This window comes from Monodelphis domestica, chromosome 3 (genome assembly GCF_027887165.1).
Source record: "Monodelphis domestica isolate mMonDom1 chromosome 3, mMonDom1.pri, whole genome shotgun sequence".
NCBI classification, from domain to species: domain Eukaryota; kingdom Metazoa; phylum Chordata; class Mammalia; order Didelphimorphia; family Didelphidae; genus Monodelphis; species Monodelphis domestica.
Window position 1 is genome coordinate 440,108,859 of NC_077229.1, and position 22,411 is coordinate 440,131,269.

The following is a 22,411-nucleotide window of genomic DNA, read 5'->3' on the forward strand; positions in this document are numbered from 1 at the left end:
AATCATTGTGATTTTCTTCTTTTCTTCTGACATCTTCCTAGAGTGCTGCTACAGACCCCAGAGTAATAACAATCTTTATGGCTAATAAAGACTTGACCAGGGGCAGCTAGGTAGCACAGTGGATAGAAATCAGTTCTGGAGTGTGACAGAGCTGGCACTAGAGAAAAAGTGCCAGGCTGAAGAGTATGTGCAATTGATCACCTTGACGGGAGAGGGGCCCCAGGAGTGGAATCCTGAGGAGAGAAGACTCTGGCTGGTAGAGGGGTTGGTGGTGCTCAGTCTTGAGGAGCCAAAGAGAGAAGAAGGTGGATAAAGACTTTCTGCTGAGGGTTACCCACTTTTCCTGCTGGTGCCTGGAAATCTTTCCCCCCCAACACTTCCCAATTGAAGGGACATTCTGAAGAGAAACTTGAGCAGACTTTACCTCAGTTCCTGTTGCCCAGGGGTGAGTCAACCTGACTTTCTCTCAGGGGCCTCAGGCTGCCAAGGCCCGAGTTCCCTCCCAAACTTGAGGAGGGAGGAAAAGGGTTTAGATAGAGACAGAAACCCTCTTTCCCCACTTTCCTTTTCCCATTCTTCCCTGCCCATTATTCCTTTTGTATTATCTGATTGAGTTAACATTAAAGTTATCTGTTCCCCAAGCTGAGTGTGAGTGAACAGATCAAAGGAAGACCCTTTGGTCTTGAATAGTGGAGGGGGAACAAGAGAGACAAAAGTAAATCTGGGAGAGCAGCTTTAGCTAAGGAGGGAAGGCAGAAGGGGAGAAATTTTCAAACCCCCTCTCCTCTCTCTGAGCCAACCCTAAACATCAGCTGTCTCCCCTGAACCCCGCTTTGAGAAGGGGGGGTTCTCCTCCCTTTTCCTCTCTCAATACTAAAAGTCTTAATCTTTTTTAATACGGTCTCTATAATAGTAGTAGTAGTAATAGTCTCTCGGTAACCGAGGATGATGATTGTCTTTGTGCGTTTTCATCTATGGTGTATAGATGAGTGTGCACAAAGACACTTGTGCGTGAAGGAGATTTAAGTGGAAAAGCCGATGCACAGAGACAGTCCCACTCTCTTGGCATTGGAAGCCTGGGTCCAGTGGCACGAAAAGTCGTTACACCTGGAGACTTCCTCAGCTGCATTGGATTGCCGTGTTGTCTTTTGTGCTCCAACACGCCCTGAGCACTCCACAGTGCTTTGCTGCGTCTCTATACTGAAAGTCCAAACTTCCCTTGGGGTACAAACTTCCCTCTTTTATTTTTTTTAATACAGGAGTCAGGAGGACCTGTATTAAAATCTGGCCTCAGACACTTCCTAACTATGTGACCCTGGGCAAATCACTTCACCTCAATTGCTTAGCCCTTACCACTCTCCTATCTTAGAACCAATACTAAGATAGAAGCCAAGAGTTAAAAAAAATAAAAAGGACAACTATAATAGTGAGTAAATAAGAACTTCAATATCCACAACCCCACTTGAAGTTTTCTGGGCAAAGATACTAGAGTAGTTTGCCATTTCCTTTTCTAGCTTATTTTATGGAAAGTGAAACTGAGGCAAACAGGGTTAAGTGACTTGCCCAGGCTCACACAACTAGGAAGGGTCTGAGGCCAGAACTGAACTTAGGAAAATGAGTCTTCCTGACCCAGGCCCAGCACTCTATCCACTGCACGACCTAGCTGCTTATCTGATCATAGCAATTCATATATTATGACTTACTAAAGCATGGCTGAAGAATTTGGATATGTGTTAGTAATGTGGATACACTCCCAAATAAAATCAAGAATTGTCTAAAGGACTTGGAAAAAATAGGTTGCATGAGTCTTAGGCATCTACTGGGTAAAAGAAATCATACAATAAGCCTGTATCTACCGTGCTGCATTAGCACAGTTACAAAAAAACTAATAAATGTTTATTGAATTGAATGAACAATATTTTAATTATCTAAGAGTGTTATTAATATTAACCCCTATGTCCTTCAAAATTCAGAAGGAATACAGGAACTAAATGTGAATTTTTCTTAAATTGGGAAAAAGCATACACTATAGTATCAAATTTTAAAGCAAATTATATGTGCTATTCAAAATATGAACTCATAGGACACATTTTAAATTTCAAAGGACCACCAAAATAATTCAAAACTTAAAAGAAGCTCTCAGCTATACAGTCAATACACTTAAGAAAACAGACAAACAGTGGCTTCCAAAAACTCATTACCATTAATTAGCAGTGCATAGAACTGAGGTTCTATGGCACCAACAGCCATGAATTTTCCATCAGAAGTCCTGTAAGTTTCATAGAATGGTGCTCCACTATCTAATAAATTCTTTCCTCGAGGCTGACTCCAGAGTCCTGCATTTTGAGACTTCCACAGAAAAGAACTTAAATATGCTGTTCCTTCTACCTAGAAATAAGTAGAATAAGTGTCATTTAGTTTACAAATGAAATAGTTGATACAGATTTTGCATAGTGTAAAGAATACAACTTTAGTTGGATTTTAGGGTTTTTTTTTCCTTGATTTTTGTTAATTGAAAAGTTTTATTTAATTAATTTAGAATATTTTTTCATGGTAACATGATTCATGTTCTTTCCCTCCCCTCCCTGTAGCCGACACACAATTCCCCTGGGTTTTACTTTTGTCATTGATCAAGACCTATTTCCATATTATTGATATTTGCACTAGGGTGATCACTTAGAGTCTACACCTTTAATCATATCCTCATCCACCCATGTGATCAAGCAGTTGTTTTTCTTTTGTGTTTCTATTCCCACAGTTCCTTCTCTGGATGTGGATAGCGTTCTTTCTTATTAGTCCCTCAGAATTGTCCTGGGTCATTGCATTGCTGCTAGTAGAGAAGTCCATTACATTTGATTGTACCACAGTGTATCCATCTCTATGTACAATGTTCTCCTGGTTCTGCTCCTTTCACTCTACATCAGTTCCTGGAGGTCATTCCAGTACACATGGAATTCCTCTAGTTCATTATTCCTTTGAGCACATCACCAACAGATACCACAATTTGTTCAGCCATTTCCTAATTCAAGGACATCCCCTCATGTTCCAATTTTTTGCCACCACAAAGAGCTCAGTTATATATATTTTTGTACAAGTCTTTTTCCCTATGATCTCTTTTGGGTATAAACCCAGCAGTGGTATGGCTGGATCAAAGGACACACAGTCTTATAGCGCCCTTTGGGCATAGTTCCACATTGCCTTCCAGAATGGTTGGATCAATTCACAACTCCACCAGCAATGCATTAATGTCCTAATTTTGCCACATCCCCTCCAACATTTATTACCTTCCTTTGCTGTCATGTTAACTAATCTGCTAAGTGTGAGGTGGTACTTCAGAGTTATTTTGATTTGCATTTCTCCTTAGTCGGGTTTTAGAACAGAAACACGCCGCGAAAAAAAAAAAAGAAAAGACACATTTTTAAGGGATCCTCAAACACAATTAGAGCTAAAAGAATCAGCAAATCTAACCTCATTTTTCAGATGAAGAAACTGAGGCTGAGAACTATTAAGTCATTTGCCCAAGGTCACACAGCTAATATGTGCTAGAAGCATGACTCAAATCTTGGTCAGAATTCTTAACTCTAAGGCCACTAAGTGCCTGTTCACCATACCATGAAATCCTTTAAGTATCCAGTACTGAATTATGAAGCTATGGTTAGTTCAGCAGGGAAATCATGTCACTGGAGGACAGTATCACCTGGTTCCAAACTCCCGAAGGCTGTCAATGGGCAACTTAATGTCTTTATCTTCTTGGCTGTTATGGCATCGGTCCCTGAATTATCCAGAAATCATATAGTGAAGTTCTTGGTGTCTCTCCAATACAGCCACTCTGGGAAGCCTCATACCAACAACAGATAATCAGAGTAAAGTAGTCCCCAAAAATATCTCTGACCTCCCTATGCTCAGCAGATAATTTGCTTCCTACTTTACTCAAGACCATCCATATGAGTTCTACTCCCTTCTTACACATCTCTAAACTTTGCTGTATCTTTGTTCATCCTCTCTCAGGGAAGTATTCCTCCTTGCAAAGATTAATTCCTCTATTGTGCCATCGTTTATATTCCAATCCACTTCTATGGAGTCTTGCTCTACTGATCATTCCCTCTCTGTCATCTTCCATTTTTCCTCTGCCTACTCCTCTCCCAAAAAACAAAACAAAACAAAAAACCCCTTGGCTTTCTCCAACTACCATTTCATACCTCTGCTCCCTTTCACTGCTAGCAAAACTTCTTGAGAGAAAAATATATACTTATTGCTTCCATTGCCTCACCATTCACTCCTCAACCTCTTGCAATCTGGCTTTAGACCTTGACATTCTGCTGAAAATATACTCTCAAAGATCACTAACGACTTCTTAACTATCTAACTAAATATACTTTTCTAAGTCCTCGCCCTCTTTTGTCTCCCTATTTCAATTTGTGGCATAATGGGGTTAGAATACTAGAGTTCAATCCAAGCTCAGACACTCACTTGCACTGTAACCTAAGGCAAGTATTTTAATTGATATATAAAATAGGGAGAATTATTCATAGCACTGTGAGAATCAAATGAGACAATATATTTTTAAAAGAGCTTAAAGTACTATATTAGGTAAATGTGAGTTGTTATTGTTAGTAGACTACTCCTTTGGATTATATGACATATTCTCATCCTTCTACAAACTATTTTTAACCTCCCTTCTTTGCTTCCTTCAATGTTTTTTTTTGTTTTTGTTTTTAATCTCTCCCTGACATTAATAGGCATTCCCCAAAGCTCTGTTCTCAGTATTCTTTCCTCCCTATGATCTCCTCTGGCTGTTTCATTTACCTAATCACCTTATAGGATCATAGATCTGGAGCAGAAAGGAATCTCAGAGGTTGAATCTAATGGTTTCACTTTATAGATTAGAAAAATAAGGGCCAGAAAAGTGAAGTCAGGGGCCAGATATCACAGGCAGAGCTGGAGATTTAAATAAACATCCTCTGATTTAAAATCGAATAAATTTTCTATTGTACCATCAATACCAAAATTAAATTAATATTTTGAGGCAGTCTAAAAACTCTGTGATTCTTAGCATTCTTTGAACTTTTGTCATTTGTAGAAGCCAAAAGGAAATTGAGTCCGATTCTGTATTTTCCTTTGTTTAATAGATTGCTCCCCATCAGCAGACTTACAGTAATAGAAACAAAAAGAACATTACAAGGAAAGGAACTGAGTCTTTGTCGCAGAGAATGACAAAATATCAACTCATTTTCAGTGGAGAAGCAGTGGTCAGGGTGTGTGCAATGCTGTATACAAAGATGGACACAGTTGCTCAGTTAATTTCAAATGATGATTTTTCTTTTCTTTGTGCAAGGAAGGGCCTAAAGGCTGGAAGACGAACCCTATATTAGGAAACATCTATGATATAACTTGAAGAAGGGTTCTAGGATTTATTCATAGTCCAGATAGACTTTCAAGACAGTTTTCTGTTAAAAAAAATGCTTCCATCAGCCTTTGAGTTCTCTCTAGCTGAAAAGAACATTAACAGTTGGTTAGCTAAGAAGCATAACAACCACCTTACTCAGCCCTGCTGACACTTCTTTTAACTGGAAAGTTTTCATCATGATCTCTCTCTACCCTCTGTATCCTGAGAATCTTTTGGTAAAGCAAAAAGAAATGACAGAATAAGAGTAAGCAACTAATGAGGGAGTTGGACTAGATGATTTAAGAATCATAAACTATCAATAAAATATCCATGATTTTTCTTCCAAGTAGAAAATTTTCTTAAACACAGATGTTTGCCATTTGCAGCTTATGATACCTAATTTGCATCAAATACTTAAGTTTCATTAATATGTGTGCTTTCCTAGAATTTGGTGCACTTTTAAGAGACTACACCTTTTCTCACACTAACTTTTAAAACATTTTAAAGCATAATATAGTAAGAGATTAAAATGAGATAAAGAGATTTCTGTACATTAAAATCTTGTATGTCAAAGATCTAGACTATAGACATATTGGACAAAAATTCATATTTCCAATGGGATAGAGGGAGAAGAATCTGAATCTGTTGTGATTAAATAAACATCCTCTTTTTCCCAATTTTGCCAAGGAATCCTTCTTGAGGCAGGTATGAATTAAACTTAGTTTAGAAGTTGGAAACCTAATATTCTAATCTGGAGAGACAAGGAGAGAAAAGTGCTAAGTAACAATGAGAGGAGAGAATATTAACCAAAGTAAAGGTAAGATTTAAATTTGACATATAGATATCAAATTATGTCTTCAGAAAAGTAATTTCTTTAGAAACTTGAACATAGCTTCAAATGTCAAAAATTGCACTTGGAAACAACTGCCAGGTATTGTTTTCAGAGACAGAAACTTACCATATTTGCATCAATGACCTGGCCTTTGCCAGACTGTGTACGTTCATAAAGAGCCAGAACAATGCCCAATGCACACGTCAAACTACCACCACCAAAGTCAGCCAGAAGATTTAGTGGTGCATAAGGAGTCTCATTGCTTCTACCTAATTTTGACAGCACACCTATACATTTAAAAAGAAAACAAGTCAGAAAATTGAGATAAATTATCTGTGAATTTTAAACCTGTTCTTGATCAAAATTTGAGTTTTCTAAAATCCAAAATATTTTAACCTTTAACAAATAAGCTGAAAAAAGATTTTAATTCAGAGAAAAGCCTACACTTACCTACATTTGTAAAGATAAGTAAAGGAAAATTTTCCTAACATTTCTTAAAAGTCAATCTCTGTTTTCTTAAATCCTAGACTAGTTGCTTTTGTTACTGTCTTTTTATGTTTTTACTAAGAGTTCAGGACACCAATGAATAGTATTGATATATCTCATAGATTCCACAGGACAGTATGAAATCTCCATTTCTTGGAAAAAGGCAACAATTTTCAGTCCTGCTGATAAACCTTGATAGATTCATGATTTTAAAGGTTTAGACACTCTTTACACTGGTGTAACTCACAACCCTGCTTCTCCTGTATAATTTTTAGCCATATACCTTCTGTATGCCGCAATTTCCTTAACTATAAAAAGAGGATGTAAACAGTACCTGCCTCACATGGTTGTTGTGAGGATCAAATTAAGTATATGTATGTATGTATGTGTATGTATAAAACCCTTACCTTCTGTCTTGGAATTGATTCAAAAAATAGGTTCCAAGACAGCACAGTGGTAAGGGTTGGCAATTGGGGTTAAGTGACTTGCCCTGGGTCACACAACTAGAAAGTGTCTAAGAACAGATTTAACCCAGGACTTCCTGTCTCCAGATCTAGCTCTTTCTCCACTGAGTCACCTAGCTGCCCTGACCAAATTGTGTGAAGGAAATTATTGAGGGGACTTTGACCATGAGGATAGAATTGAAACTCTGATGTTCTCTGTAGTCAGTAGGAAAAGCCAGCAATTGAAGTAGGGGATGAGGCAGGCCAGATGTCCCCTGGTTGGATGTCCCCAGGGTGGCCCAGGCAAAGGAGAAAGGGCGATAGGTGGCTCACAAGGTGTGATGTGTGAGAGTCAGTGGGCAGAGAGAAAGTCTGATAAACTGGGGCCAGACTGTATTGCAGTTTCTTCACTTCCGTGCTGTTGCTGGCTGGGGGACCAACATGGTTGCTACAGTTGAATGGAGAAGCTAGATTAGGGTAGATTTTGCCTAAACATAATCTACCTCCTCTCTCTCTCTCTCTCTCCATCTCTCTCTCTCTTTCACTTTCTTTCTCTTTCTCTCTCTCTCTTCTCGTCCTTCTCTCCTCCTTTCTGATTAATAAAGATTATAAATATAAAGTCAGTCTCTATATTTTTAATCTTAACAAAATGAAATATCAAGTACTTGGCACAGGGCCTAACATATAGAAAGCCCTTAGTAAATGTTTGTTCCTTTCCCATTTCCCTTCTGGACTGAGTGAAAGCATTTTCAGACTTCTTTTAATTATTTAAAACTTAATGGACATCAGAAAGGCATTCATACTGTCCCACTGTGATCCCTTGGGCTTACATGATGGATTCATTTCCCTTTGTTATCAACCATAACCTCGATAATATTTTTATTCTACTTCTCACATTCAAAACATGTTACCTAAAATGTTATCTCCCCATTGCCTTTAAGTAAACTTGTAATTTTGATTCTTCCAAGATTAGTTTTCTTCATTAAAAGTCCTACTCCACAGTATCATCATGATGTAGATTCTCAAGAACTATGACAGCATAACACAAATTCTAGCAAGAGCTAATCAAAATGGAAATATTTTGAGCACAGTTCTAATGCCGGCCTACACCTGTTTTCTGAGAACTACCTTATTGGGATACATGACAAAAAAAAAAGGAATGGATTGTTCAGCAACTGTGACTCTCAAAGACTGATCACTAAGTCATGGAGGGGTTGTGATCCCTGAAAAAAAATTCAGTGTCCATCTGCAGACACTATACCAATGAAATGATACAACCTTGGAACATTGGATTAGCTGAATCCCATGCTGATTCTCTGTAGGTTTATTTTCTCTTCCAACAGCTTTCTTTTTGCTTTGAAGCAATTAGTACTGCTTAAGGATTTCCAATATCTTTCTCTACAATGTCTCACAAGCAACATTATACTCGAAAATGTGCTGCCATGAGTGGCCATCTCTCTTCTCTTGACAAAGAGACTGAATGCAGGCTAATAATTTCTGAGTCTTACTGGGCTGGTCTTTGGACAGCAGACACAGGCTTGAGTTAAGTCTATTTCAGAAGCCTTTATGGATTGACAGACCGTACTAGACTTGAATTCTTCTGGAAGAGTCTTCAAAAAGACCCCAGATCCTCTTTCTGCCAGGTTTCAGGAGAGGAATTTTATAAAAAGATAATGTACTATGCATCAAAAAAAATTAAAATCAAGTATTTCTTCAATAATCTATAAAGAAAATTGTTTCTACATGCAACTGAGAAAAAAATAAATAAAAGAACATTTACAAAAGTCAGATAAACCTGAATCTGGAATCTTTATCTAAAAGTAAATAAATAAATAAAAATAAAATAGAAGAAACCACAAACATAGGAGATAGAGCCTGGACCTCTAATTTCACTGGTATAGGAAACTTTGGGTGGATGAATTCCTTCTATAAATACCTTCAAATATGTTATAACTTATAATCTTAAGAGTTCTTTGGGCCACTAAAAGCTTAGAGGACTTGTTAAGGGTAACACAGTGAAGTCCCTTTATGAATATCAGCTTCCTGATTTGTAAAACAGAGCATAAATACCTTTAGCCAACCTTATAGGATTACTGTTGGAAGAGTGATCTGAAAGCACAATTGAAACTTAAAAATAATTTCTTGATGGTGAACCATATTTTCTAAAATCTTCTGTCTTTCTACTCATTTTCACATTGAAACTATAGGGCAGCAAAGTATTTGTTGTCTTAGCCTGGAGAAGTCCATTGTTTTTCTGATAAATTCTCTATTTCATCCTCTGCGATAATGGCATATAAGCTACAATCATCTCCATGATAATAATTCATTTGCTTATGGTCAGTAATTAATGCAAAGTGAGATGAGATGACTAAGTATCCCATAAAATTTTGTTTCTTACTGCTTCAGGCCATAAGTTGAAATCAACTAAGTAAATTCCTTTATTTGCTCTGTGAGTTTATCTTCCATTTACCTATAACTTCTTCATGTTTTCTCATTTCATTTGTACTAAGAATATCAAAATGGATGTAGCTTAATGCGTGCAGAACCATATACCTACTTGTTGACCATTACACAAAAATTGTACTTTTGAGAGACAAGAGCTAAATGAATTTCTTTTGAAGTCTTAAGACTTGTAGAAGTCATTAGTATCATCCACCTCCTTTTCTGTAATTTGTTAAAGTAATTCTTGGACAGAAGACACAGTCTGCTATTAAGTACTTCTGAGGCAGCTGGGTTGCACAGCAATGGATCAGGAATATGAAGTCAAATATAGCAACACATACTTACTATCTGTGTAACTCAGACAGGTAAACTAACTTGTTTCCCTCAGTTTCCTGATTTTTTAGTTAGGGATAATAATAGTGTCAACTTCACCAGATTATTGTGGAAACAAAATGAGTTAATATTTGTGAAGCAATTTGCATCTTTTAATATACTACATAAATGCTAGCTATTATTATTACTTATAAAGTTTCTTGGTTTGCTAGAACCTTCAGGTGTCTGGGTTCTATTTGCCTAAGCCTTTGAAAACCAAGAATGAGTTCATGCCTCGATAGGGCAATGACATGAGATTTTTGTGACTTACTCCTTATTAAAGAGATTCAAAACATGAACACCAGAAAATATTAAAATGATCAAATATAAAAATAAATGTGAAAAGCATGCTTGTGGAGAAGAATATTCTTTTTCTTAGTGATAATAATTCACATTTACATAGTGTCTTATATTTTTTTATGTTAAGTATATTTTCATGCTATTTCTTACAAAAAAGACAAACAGTATAACTATCATCATCCTCATGAGAAAGCTGGGGCAGTTCCAAGAGTTTCACTGACTTGCCAATGTCATTCAGTCATTTCAGTTCTGTCCAACTATTAATGACCCGATCTGGGGTCATCTTGGCAAAGATACTGGAGTGGTTTGTCATTTCCTTCTTCAGATTATTTTATAGATGAGGAAATTAAGGCAAACACGGTTAAGTGACTTTCCCAAGGTCAGTAAAGTATCTTGACACTAGATTTGATGCCAGGAAAATGAGTCTTCCTGATAGCAAGTCTTGCGCTCTATGCACTATGGCACCACCTAACTGCCAATAGTCATACTATTTTTTTTAAACCCTTGCCTTCTGTCTTAGAATTGGAACTAAGTATCAATTCTAAGGTAAAAGACTGGTAAAGGTATGGCAATTGGGGTTAATTGATTTGCCCAGGCTCACACAGCTAGGAAATGCTGAAGGCCATATTTGAACCCAGGACCCCACCACCTCTGGGCCTGCATGCCTAACCCTGAGTCACTCAGATGATTCTAATGGTTGCACTATTAATAAATGCTGGAGCTGAATTGAAACTCAGATCTCTGGACTATAAGTCCAGAAAGAATGCTTTCCACTTTAGAACACAGGCTCTCAAAGAGCTGAATATGAGATCACAGAGAATACAAGAGTTCCTTTAGTCATCACTCATTATTCTCTTATCTAAGGGCAATAATCATTAAAATGTTGAAATTAGGAAATCCTTTTGTCTTGATTTTATGCCCCAGAATGCTTGCCCATAGGGTAATGCTGAAGACAAAAATACAAAGGCAAGACTTGAAGGACTCTAGTATCCTACAGAAGTTTGGAACTAGCCATCTCACAATTTAAACCAATCTATTTTAGTGAACAAATAGTTCTCTAATGAAGGCTGTTGAAGATTTAATGCTTGTTCATATTTGTAATTTCTTGCTGAAGTGAACTAAACTATAGGCTTTGAGTAGGTTTAAGTAAAATGTAAAACAACATTGAATTATATTTCCCAACATACCTGACAAGGCCAAATAATTGATATCATGACCTGCTACTTTAGACAATCTTCCCGACTGACCAAATCCAGTCAATCTGGCATAGATAAGCCTCGGATTATCCTTTTGCAGAATCTCTGGACCAAGTCCAAATTCCTCCATGACACCTAAGTAGAATGTAAATATTTTAAGTCATTTTTTGCTTAACTTTCACTTTAAGAATTTATGGGGCAGCTAGGTGGCACAATGACTAGAGGGTTAGGTATGGGGTCAGGAAGATTCAGCTTCCTAAGTTCAAATTTTTTTCGGACACTTCCTAGCTGTGTGGCCCTGAACAAGTCACTTAATCCTTTTTTTGGTCTCAGTTTCCTCATCTATAAAATGCACTAGAAAAGGAAATAACAAACCTCTCCATTATCTTTGCCAAGAAAACACCAAACGGAGTCATGAAGCATCAGACACAATAACAACAAAAATGACTGAACAAATTATCATGGGGCAGCTGGTGGCTTAGTGGATAGTCAGGTCTGGAATCAGGAGGACCTGGCCTAAGACAATTCCTAACTGTGTGACCCTAGGCAAGTCATTTAGCCCCAACTGCTTAGCCTTTACTACTCTTCTGCCTTGGAACCAATACTTAGTACCAATTTTAAGACACAAAGTAAGGCTTTAAAAAAATTATGAAAAAACAATTTTTTATGTTTAGCTTAGTGGAATGATGGTGAGCCTTTCAGAGGTGGAGTGCCAGGACCCACTGCCACCCCACTCAACTCCACAGATCAAGTGCAGGTAGGCTGGTCCCTCTCAAGAGACTGTGTGCCACACCATACCCTCCCCACCTTACCTCCCACCCTGATCCTTACCCAGACAGGGGAGGAAGTGCTCCCATTGGACTGCTGGGCAGGAGGGTGGGTGATGAGAGGTGCCTGTGGAGAGGGGTAGGAGAGTGGCCCAAGTGATCTACTCCCCTCCAGCTATGCCAGGCTGTGAGCTGTGCTCCCCTTAAACCTAGCTCCTCTCCAACCCCACCACAGGAAACACCTTTTCCACAGTCTCAACAGGCTGTTGTCTGTGCCATACCCTCACACAGCATGGGAGCCACTTGCACCCCAGTCCCCAAGTGCCTTACCCCAGACAGATGAGGGAGGAAGCACTCCCATTGGCTGCTGGGCAGAGAGGTGGGGGAAGTGATGAATGTCCTCAAAGAGTGTAGAGAGGGGGAGGAAAACAGCTTGGCCTAAGGCAGGGGTCTCCAAACTATACCCACAGGCCACATGTGGCCCCCTGAGGCCATGTATCCAGCCCCCACAGCATTTCCAGAAGGGGCATCTCTTTCATTGGTGGTCAATGAGAGGAGCATTGTATGTGGCAGTGCCACAAACCACAGCGTAGCTCCCGTACAGTACTACTTCCAGTGACATAATCCTTTGTGTGGTGCCTTGTTCTGAGAGTAACTGAACAAGAACAAGAACAAAGGATTATGTGGCTGCATGATGGAAGATGTCAGCATGGTGAGCAGCGATCTGGGGGAGTGGATTCTGCACTGTTTACTGATGCCTGGTTAGGGTTAGATTTTTATAGCCCAGCCCTTCAACAGTCTGAGGGACAGTGAACTGGCCCCCTATTTAAAAAGTTTGCGGACCCCTGGCCTAAGGCCTTCTGGCTTTCTAGTAAGGAACTCTGTCTGGCAACTGCAGGCTTGAGCACAAAGAGGGCTTTGCATGCCATCTTTGGCATATGGACCATGGGTACATATCTGGTATATCACTGGCTTATTCTATGGCCTAAAAAATGATCAAGCTTTCCAAAGATGTAATATAAAACCTATTTGGTAATATATTTTGCTTAGAGGGGAAAAAGAATTTTAATCTAGAGTTAGAGTACAGTTCTGAAAAAATCTGTGTAAGCAATATATGTCTTCTTTTATAACAAGACAAACATGGAAATATGTATTTTATAATAATATATATATAATCTATATCATAATACCTCACATCTCGGGGACAGGGGAGAAGTGGAAAGGAGAAAAACAACATAAGTCATAAAATGTCAGAAAATGATTATTAAAAATTGTATCTATTATGGCTGCTCTTTTTCTGGTGGCAAAGAATTGGAAATTGAGAGGATGTCCATAAATTGGGGAATGGCTGAACAAACTGTGGCAAATGTTGGTGATAGAGTACTACTTACTGTGCTATAAGGAATGACAAACAAGATGATTTCAGAAAAAGCTGGAAAGATCTACAGGACCTGATGCAGAGTGAAATAAACAAAACTGGGAGAACATTATACACAATAACAGCAATATTAGATGATGATCATCTGTGAAAACCTGGGTACTCTTAGCAATGATTTGAGACAATCCTGAACAACATGACAAAGAATGCTATTCACCTCCAGAGAAAGAACTGTTGGGAGTCATCTTTCACAACAGTGGATTTACAGTTTTATTTGGGGATTTTAGTTATATCTGAGTGCAATATTACAGCATTGACCAATAGGGAAATTTGTTTTGCATGACAAAAAATGCAAGAAAAAAATTGTATCAACATGCAATCTGGAAAATAAACCTCAAAAAATTCTTTAAAAAGATAAAGTTTACCTTTTCTAAATTGACTAAACACCTATAATTAGCTTATGTATTTGTAGTTTTACCTTTTATTTTTTTTAAGGGTTTGTTTTTCTTTATTCAGCATACATAAAATAGCAAAATGTGTAAAAATGTAACTAATGTACAGGTTCTATATATTACATTGTGAATAGTTACAAAGTTGCAAGACTTAAATTTTTTTATTAGATCTGTATATATTTGTAGATTTGTACAGGAAGTCATTTGTGCACAGATATACATATGTACAGATTTCTGTAAACTAGCTATGTGCAGTTATAATTTTATAAAAAAATTTAGATTTTGAAGATAGTAAACTCAGTTTTCAGTTATCTGTAATCAATTTTGTTTTCTGTACTAGGATAAGGTTTAGCATAGAGAAAATTTGAATTGTTCAAACAAGATTTTTAGATGTATAAGTTTTTTTTGCACAAGTTTTGGAATAATTTTTTTGCATAATTAGATAGATATTATTGTTTTTGTAAAAGCATAAGCTACATTGAGTTTGTTGGAATTTCCTCTTTGCAATTATGCTAGATTAGTATAAGATTTTTAGGCAAAGTTGGTTTTCTGTATTAGTTTTAAAATGACAAAATGTTCTTTGTAACAACTATTTTTGTAAAAGTTGCGTTTTTGGAATTTTATTCTTTAGAATTTAGTATTTTGAATTATCTACTATTGGTTGTTTTTTTTGCAAATGTTTGGATTTTGTTTCTGTTTTCTGTAAAAAGGTTTATTGTAATTCTCTATTTCCCTTTTTTCCCTATATTATATCCCTAGGTTAAGGTAGTGAATATAAGTACGAAAGATAGATAAGCTTAGAATAGGACTGTCTGTTTGTTATTTTGGGTAAGTATAATAAGTTTACAATAAGGAGGATTTATATATTTACTAATTATCATATGAGAATTTGTCTTCCACAAATTTACTCAAGTGATCAGAGGAAGGAAAAGTAATGGGAAAAGGATAGAGATATGGATAAGATTGAAGAGAAGTGGAAGGTTATCTTTAAGGTACATGCTAGGAACTCTAGAGAAAGGATTTTAACAGGCAGGGGGCAGAGGAGGAACAGTTTGGAAGCGACAACCATTAGTGAGTGGCGTCCTATGGAAGGGAAGGTGCTCTTCCTGTTTTGAAGGGAGGAAGAAAGGCTGGCTTGTCAGAGCTTGGCTACTTCAGCCTGTCTATGGAGAAGGAAAAACCCTAAAATCATCTGGGGAGGTTCTGTTTGGCAAAGGATCTGACTATACCTACTGCGTTTTTATTAACTTTCCAGAAATTTTTGTCTAAAATCCTGTCAGTTTGGCTTTGAGGTTTTACCTCAAGGGTCAGACCCACTGGAGTGGACTTAGCCATTTTGAGAGCAATCATAATGGGTTATGGAGACAGCTTTTGAACGCAATCATACCAACTACTGAGGGTCATAGATAGGCAGCTTAGCCAGCTCTTTTTGGGGAACACCTAGGTAAAAATAGGGAGCTGGTAGATGAGCTTGAAGAACAGAAGACTCCCTCTTAAGAAGGATGTAGATTGTTGTGGATTGGATAGCTAGATCCCTTAGAGTCAGGGACACCTTGTTCTGATCTTCAGTTTGTACCCTCTCTTTGAATAAATAGAAATACTGATTTTATATAACATTGTCTCCAAGGGGTTTTGCGCAACAAGCTCAGTGAGAGAAAGTGATTCTGCTTTACTCTCACTAACAGGGGGTTAGAATACCCAGAGACCATGGTTGGGTATTTAGGGAGTTCTCTAAGTAGAAACTACATCTATCCACTTGAGTTCTCCTATTAGCCTTCTGGGTTTATTAGTTACCTTCTGTTTTTTTATAGGGCTTCTAACAAAGACAGAACCTGTTTTCTAAAAATATAATGAGCCTTCATGATAGTCAAGCAAATAGAATTATAAGGCATAAATTCAATCATTACTCTTCCTTGTTATAATGTCTTTAATGGGTACTTCTTGACTTCTAACACACTTACCAAAAGAATAGGAGTCAGAAGTCCAACAAAGAAATAGTATCATGTAAAATAAAAACTCATTTGTTAAAGACCAAAATAAAGTTGCTTTAACACTGACTAAATTATTAGAAGGTAAAAGGAGTTGTGTTGATATTAGTTCAAATATTAACAAGGAAGTCATTTGTGAGGTTTGTCTTTTGTTTTTTGTTTTGTCAGGAAACACTTTTGAAACCATTTGGGCCATGATAATCCGCTAATATTTTTTGCATACTTTTCAAGTAACCATTGAAAACATGCAAGAATTCATAGTTATTAGTAAAGAGATACAACAAGAAACTTTTTGACTATTTGCTCAAAATATTAAAAATAGTAAAATATTTACAAAATGAAATCTGAGCTTTAAAAACAAAACAGTTTTCAGCTAAAACCAATGTTTGGCTTCGCTGATGCCACCTTTAGATCTAGAAGTAACCAAAAATCGTAACACAAAAACAACATATGTTTAGATTTTTTTTAAGGGGGCTGGGGGGGGTCTATTTGGAAAAAACAAAATAAAACAGAGGATCCTAACAAAGGATAGAAAAATAAGAAAGACAGAAAGATAAGACATGACTAATATTACATCTATTAAAAGTTTACTTCCACCTAATGAAAAGACAACTAGAAGAAAATGGGCTGAAATTGTGGCACCTAGACTTATAGCCTACCAAACCAAAAGATGTGGTGACTACTCCTGAAAATTTAAAGAAATAAGAAACTACCAAATGTCTCATATGGTTTAGATATATATCTATAATGGGAAAAACTAGGGGAAAATAGTAATGAGTTTAAGAATTAAAAGTATATCATAAGAATTAAACCCAGGGTAGTGGAGGGTATTGGGCTAGATAATCCTTTAAATTCTGGGAAAGGTCAATGATTGATTCTTCTTTATGCCTTGGGCTTCTTTTGCACCTAGACCTTAGGCAAAACCTTGGTCAAGAATGATTCTATTTTATTTTTGTGTAATAAATAAAAAATATATAATTAAAATAACTATATGTATTTACCAAGGACAATAAAGCATACATATATAGAATGATTATTTTTCAAAGTATCTTGTGGATGTCAATGCCTATAAATTGTAAAACTGTACATATATGTGCATGTGTGTCTATGTATATATACAAAAATAATCCTTATATTTTAAAATACTTGTTTCTAGGACAACATTTTATAATTTATGAACTGTTCAAATGCATTTAATTTGGTTAAATTTTTAAGATATTTTAAATTTATCTTGAATAGACATTAAGATGTATGTTTAAATTGCATTAAGAACAATCTATTTTTTTAATGTAGAAAGAGAAGAAGATAAAAGTTCCCCGAGTCAAAACATCAGTTACTGCATCCAAAAGGTCAACCAATTTGTTTGTTTGCTCCAGGTCTGTTTCTGGAAAGTTGTTGTACATCAGCAACTTGTCTAAGATTTATAATCTTTGATCTAAGGGAAGGCCCTGAGAGGTTAGGTAACTTGCCCTGAGTCAAGGGCAAAACTTGAACTCAGGTCTTCCCAACTCCAAGGCTAATCCTCTATCCACTATGTCACACTGCCTCTCAGTTTGATCAGAATAGAATCATCTGAAAAGTATTTTAATTTGTTCCATTCAAAAGGTCAAATATTATACACATGAATCATGTCAGGTTCTTTACTAGACTGAAAATAGTTAATGATTTTCCTTGTCATTTTAAAGTCATTACTGACCTTTTGGGGGGACAAGAGATAAATACATACATACACCCATGCATACATACACACACACACACACACACACACACACACACACACACACACACACAAGACCACACGTTTTCAGCCAAAGCTTTAGAGGCTGAGGTTGACTGTCTCTGGACTCATTTTCCCACCGCTCAAACTGTGGATCATCGCTATCATGTGAGAATGCTTGTTCAGCTCCTCTTGTTGCTGTTTTACCAGAGTCTCTCTCTCTTCCAAACGACTTTCTAGTTGTGCCTTTTGAACTTCCAGGGAGGAAGCCTTAATGCTTAACTCTTTTCTTGTCTGCTCTGTTCTATTTAATTCTTTTTTCAGAAATTCAATAGTTTCTTCCATATCTTCTCTTTCTTTCTGCAGAGCTCTCAATTTGTCCTCATGTACTTTTGTTTTTTGTTCTAAGTTTGCTATTACACATTCTCTCTCCACTAGCTGATTCTGTATTTCTTTTCTTTGCTCTTCTGTTTCCATTAATTGAGCAATAGTTCTGTCATTTTGTTGTTTGAGTGATTCATTCAATTTTTTCACTGTCTCTGTTTGTTTAGAGAAACACATGTGATCTGTAAATCTTTACTCTTCCTTTCCAAAGCTTCACTCCTCTGAATAAGTTCCATATAGGATTTTTTCAGCACTTCATGTTCTTCAGCCACAGACTGCAATTTCCTATTATGTTGAAAGAGATGCTCAATATCACTCTAAATCCGTTCTGATTCAACTTGCTGAGATTTCAGTAACACACCAAGCTCTTCATTTTTTTCTCTCAACTTCTCTCAACATAGAAGCAAGAGTCCTTGCCTCTGATTCAGCCTGGGTTCTTTGACAACGGTACTGAGCAATCAGTCTATCGGCCTGTGCAAGGGCTAATGCTTTTGCTTCCAAAAGATCCTGTAACCTACTTTCTTTGGATGCTAATGTAGACAATTTCATTTCATAGACATCCATTATGTCAGATATTCTTACATCAGATATCTGATCCTTCATCTCCATTCCAGTCTGAAGTTTCTGTATTAGCTCCTGAATATTTAAACAAGGGAAGCTATCATTTGAAAGGTGAGAAGTTGAGCTCTTTAGAGATGTTGAAAGAGTTGGAGTCACTGACTGTAAATGAATTCTTTTGGGCATATACTCTGCTTCCTGATGTCTATATGCATTGTTTGCTGCAATACTTTCACCAAGGACTATGGCAGGAAAGTCAGGTAATGGTGCAGCTTCCAGCAACAGTCCAAGTCCACACTGTACTTGTTCCCTGTTCTCTGATGTTAAGGCAAAAGCTAAAGGAGTAACCAAACGCTGATCCTGAAGCACTTTGTAGAAAGTGACTTCCATGCCAGGAATCAATTGTTTAAGTCTACTCATAACTTATGTTCAAGTGTTTTCAAAATAACATCTGCAGCAAGTTTGCAAAGTTCAGAATCTGCTACCTTTGTTCCAAATTCTATGTCAATCTTGCTACATGAAAACTGTTGCTCTATTAGAGTTGTACATCTGAGGGTCGTCAAAAGTTTAGCAATATGCATTTTTAATGTATCATCTCCACACAAAGTCAACAAAACATCAATGGCCTTAGCCATTCTTTCACATTTTTTCCTTGTCAGTTGGTCATCAAGATTCTGTTCTGTGAATTGAAGTTGATCGAGAATGCTGGGTAGCAGTAGGACCAGAAAACGATCAGTAGAAGCACAGTTGGCAGAATCTATGACATCCTCAAATATTTCCTTGAATAATTCTAGTGCTAGAATAGAACAGTTTTCTGATCCTTCCAGGGGTTGGCTTGACCAACGCAACAGAGCAACTGTTGGCTCTAAAGATTTAGGATGGTTTCCCAGTCTTGTGTTACCAGAAGCAGATGATTCGAATACCACCTGACTGAGGACATGGTGTAACTGTGTCACTGAACAGAAGGCAAGAAGTAATTCTAAAACCTTTGAAGAAGAATCAGGATCTTTTCCATGAAGAAGACCTAGTACTTGATTAAGGCATGAATTGAAGTGCTCATATCTGGTGAGACAATCTGCAATTTTAGGGTTCTTGAGAAGATCCATCAGAAGATCAACTGAATACTTTCTGGTTAATGTACCATCACCATTTACAAGAATATTAAATATTAATTGAAAAGTCTGATGAATGTTTCGCGAATGGAATAGCTTTTCTCCAACCTCTTCATTTAATGTTAGACTTGATAATATCGAGAGTGCAAACACAACCACAGTTAAACTACTGTGGGCTAAGAAGCTTATGAGAGTACGATACAATGCCTTTACATTACTCAAGGACTTTGTGGGTTTGAACAGATAGGTTGTGCCGACAAAGATTTGCCAAAAGTCCTAGACAAGACATTGTTAATTCATCTTCAGGAGACTGAATGTGACTTATTAGGAATGTAATTAATTCATCAAAATTAGCACCAGAATGGAAGACTTTGACATTGTAGGTCAACTTCTGTAGAAGTTGAAGGCCCTGCAATGATACTGAGTCATTGTGGACAGTGCTGCTCCGATATATCACTCCCGCCAAGACGCTATTCAGATTATAAGTATTCTGGAGCCAATCTCTCATATCACTATCTAGAGTTAGTTGAGATAACAGATTTATGATGCTTAAAGTTAGTGAAGTGCTTAAATTTGGGTCTTTAAGAAGTTCCACAAGGCAGCTCAGGCATTCACTTGGCAGTATCTGGTTTGATGTAAACCATCGCGTAAGTTTCTGTCCAGAAATGATCTCCAAATGCCACAGCAGCTGGCTTGTGTTTGCCTCAGACTTGACTGCCCTGTACTGACTGATGGCCAGCAGCAAGGACTTCAGACTGGCCGTGATGACCATAGCAGCAGAGACCCCGTACCTTTTATTTTTTTTAAGGTCAGACACGACAGTGATGTTTCAACTGTCGGAAATTAAAGGAAGCAGAAATTCAGATTTTGAGACTTTAAGATATGAGTAGAAAAATAGTCTAAGAATTAGAGGCAATTAAGTAGTATAGTGCAGAGAGCCCTGGACTTGGGAGTCAGGAGGAAAGACCTGAATTTGAATTCTGTCACCAGACACTTCTTAGCTGTGTGATCCTGGGCAAATCATTTAGGTTTTCTACATCTTAGTTTCCTCATCTGTAAAATTGGAGTAATAACAAAATTATCTCTTAGTGTTCTGAGGATCAAATGAGATAATACTATATTCAAAGTATTTTTGAAAAGCTTAAAGCATTACATAAATGCCAACATTCAGATAGGACTCCAGCAAAATTCATATTCCTTCTATTTCCACTGATGTTGCTATTCTTCAGCCCAATACCTCTTCAAAGCACCTGAAACCTGGGGATAAGGCCCCCAGAATACCCTAAGTCCTCCTCTTCCCTAAGTTGTTTGGGAAGCCACTGGAAAGTTCCAGATCAAATACAGGCTCACAGATTTAGAGAGGAAGGAGCCTCAGAAAAAGTCATGAGAGAAATGGACTTCTTGAGTTCAAATTTTGCTTCAGACATGTTGTCACCCTTGATGAGTCATTTAACCATGTTTGCCTCAGTTTCCTCATCTATAAAATGAGCTGGAGAAGGAAATGACCCCTCAAAAAAATTTTAGTGTCTTTATCAAGAAAACTCCTTATTGTCTAGATGAGGAATCTGACACACAGAGAGATTAAGCAATTTGCCCATAGTGATACCTGGCACACACACACTTTCCATGGCTTCTCTGAGATTTTTAATTTTATTTTTAGTGGTCACTTTTTTTTATACAAATATATACAACACACATCTGACAGTTAGCTCTGAATACATGGTCCAGCCCCTAACCTACAAGGGGCAGAATGTTTGGGAGGAAAGAGAGGATGTAGAGATTCTCACCCCTACCAGGATAACATGGCTTGCCTCTACAGCCTTGTCAAGGAGAGGAATTTTGGAATCTGTGCCCCACACCAGGCCTTCAGAATGGCTAGAAGGTTAAACTTAGTTGTATAGTTAGGGATCTTGTGAGTGTCGGGTGGGATTTGAACTCAAGTCTTCGTGACTTCCAAGATACTGCCTCCCACAAGTATCAACAAGTATATTACCATTATGTTCCCTAGGTGGATGTCCTAGATGCTAGGGACAAAGAGTCATAAATTAAAAATCCTCCAACCTCTAGTCATTTAGGGAATGGGAAGAAAAGGCATGGTGAAGGGAAGGGGCCTCAGATCAATGTGATCTAGTTTATAAATGAGCTAAAGGCCCATAACTAAACTTCCCTGGGTCTCCCTTTCCCATATGTAAAATGGACTGAAAGACCTTTTTAGAGCTCTTTTCAGTCCTTCATTAGGTTTAGCTTCTACTGTGAACTACTGTGCTCCTGGCACTAGATAAGTTTGTGGGGCAGGGCCTTTAACTAACACGGAAGTCCACTCTCAGGCAAAGATAACCCACCCTTAAGCAAAGAAGGGGCAGAGGGGAGGGAGAAAAATGGAGGGAATAGGGAGGAGGGACATAGTAAGGAAAGAAATGTGGGGAGAAAGAAGGAGATGGGATACAGAGAGGAGGCGCGAAGGTAGCGGTTGCTTGGGTGGAAGCGGAGGAGATGGGGGAAAAGAGGGCGTAGGGCGGGGTGAGGGGAGGAGCGCGAGTGAAGGAAGCAGGAGGAGGAGACAAGGGAGCTGGGCTGGGGGAAGGGTGGATCTAGTTC

General features: G+C 37.7%; 2 protein-coding genes across 3 annotated transcripts in view; both read right to left on the reverse strand.

Annotated features, from left to right (window-relative positions):
• Positions 1–22,411, reverse strand: part of AMACR (alpha-methylacyl-CoA racemase) — a 31,934-nt gene that overhangs the window by 4,337 nt on the left and 5,186 nt on the right. Inside the window, exons 3-5 of one of the 2 annotated variants that reach the window (XM_001365628.4) lie at positions 11,449–11,592; positions 6,345–6,505; positions 2,202–2,388 (exon numbers count right to left, since the gene is read on the reverse strand). In XM_001365628.4, the coding sequence (XP_001365665.3) occupies positions 2,202–2,388; positions 6,345–6,505; positions 11,449–11,592 (492 nt within the window). The remainder of the gene's footprint in view (positions 1–2,201; positions 2,389–6,344; positions 6,506–11,448; positions 11,593–22,411) is intronic. The other variant, XM_007487493.2, reaches the window with a different exon arrangement.
• Positions 11,599–22,409, reverse strand: LOC103101383 (protein CIP2A-like). The gene is given in 5 exon segments (XM_056824535.1): positions 11,599–18,301; positions 18,304–18,520; positions 18,522–19,124; positions 19,127–20,042; positions 20,044–22,409. Coding segments are annotated over 5 exon segments (2,721 nt in total). The 5' UTR covers positions 20,586–22,409; the 3' UTR covers positions 11,599–17,858.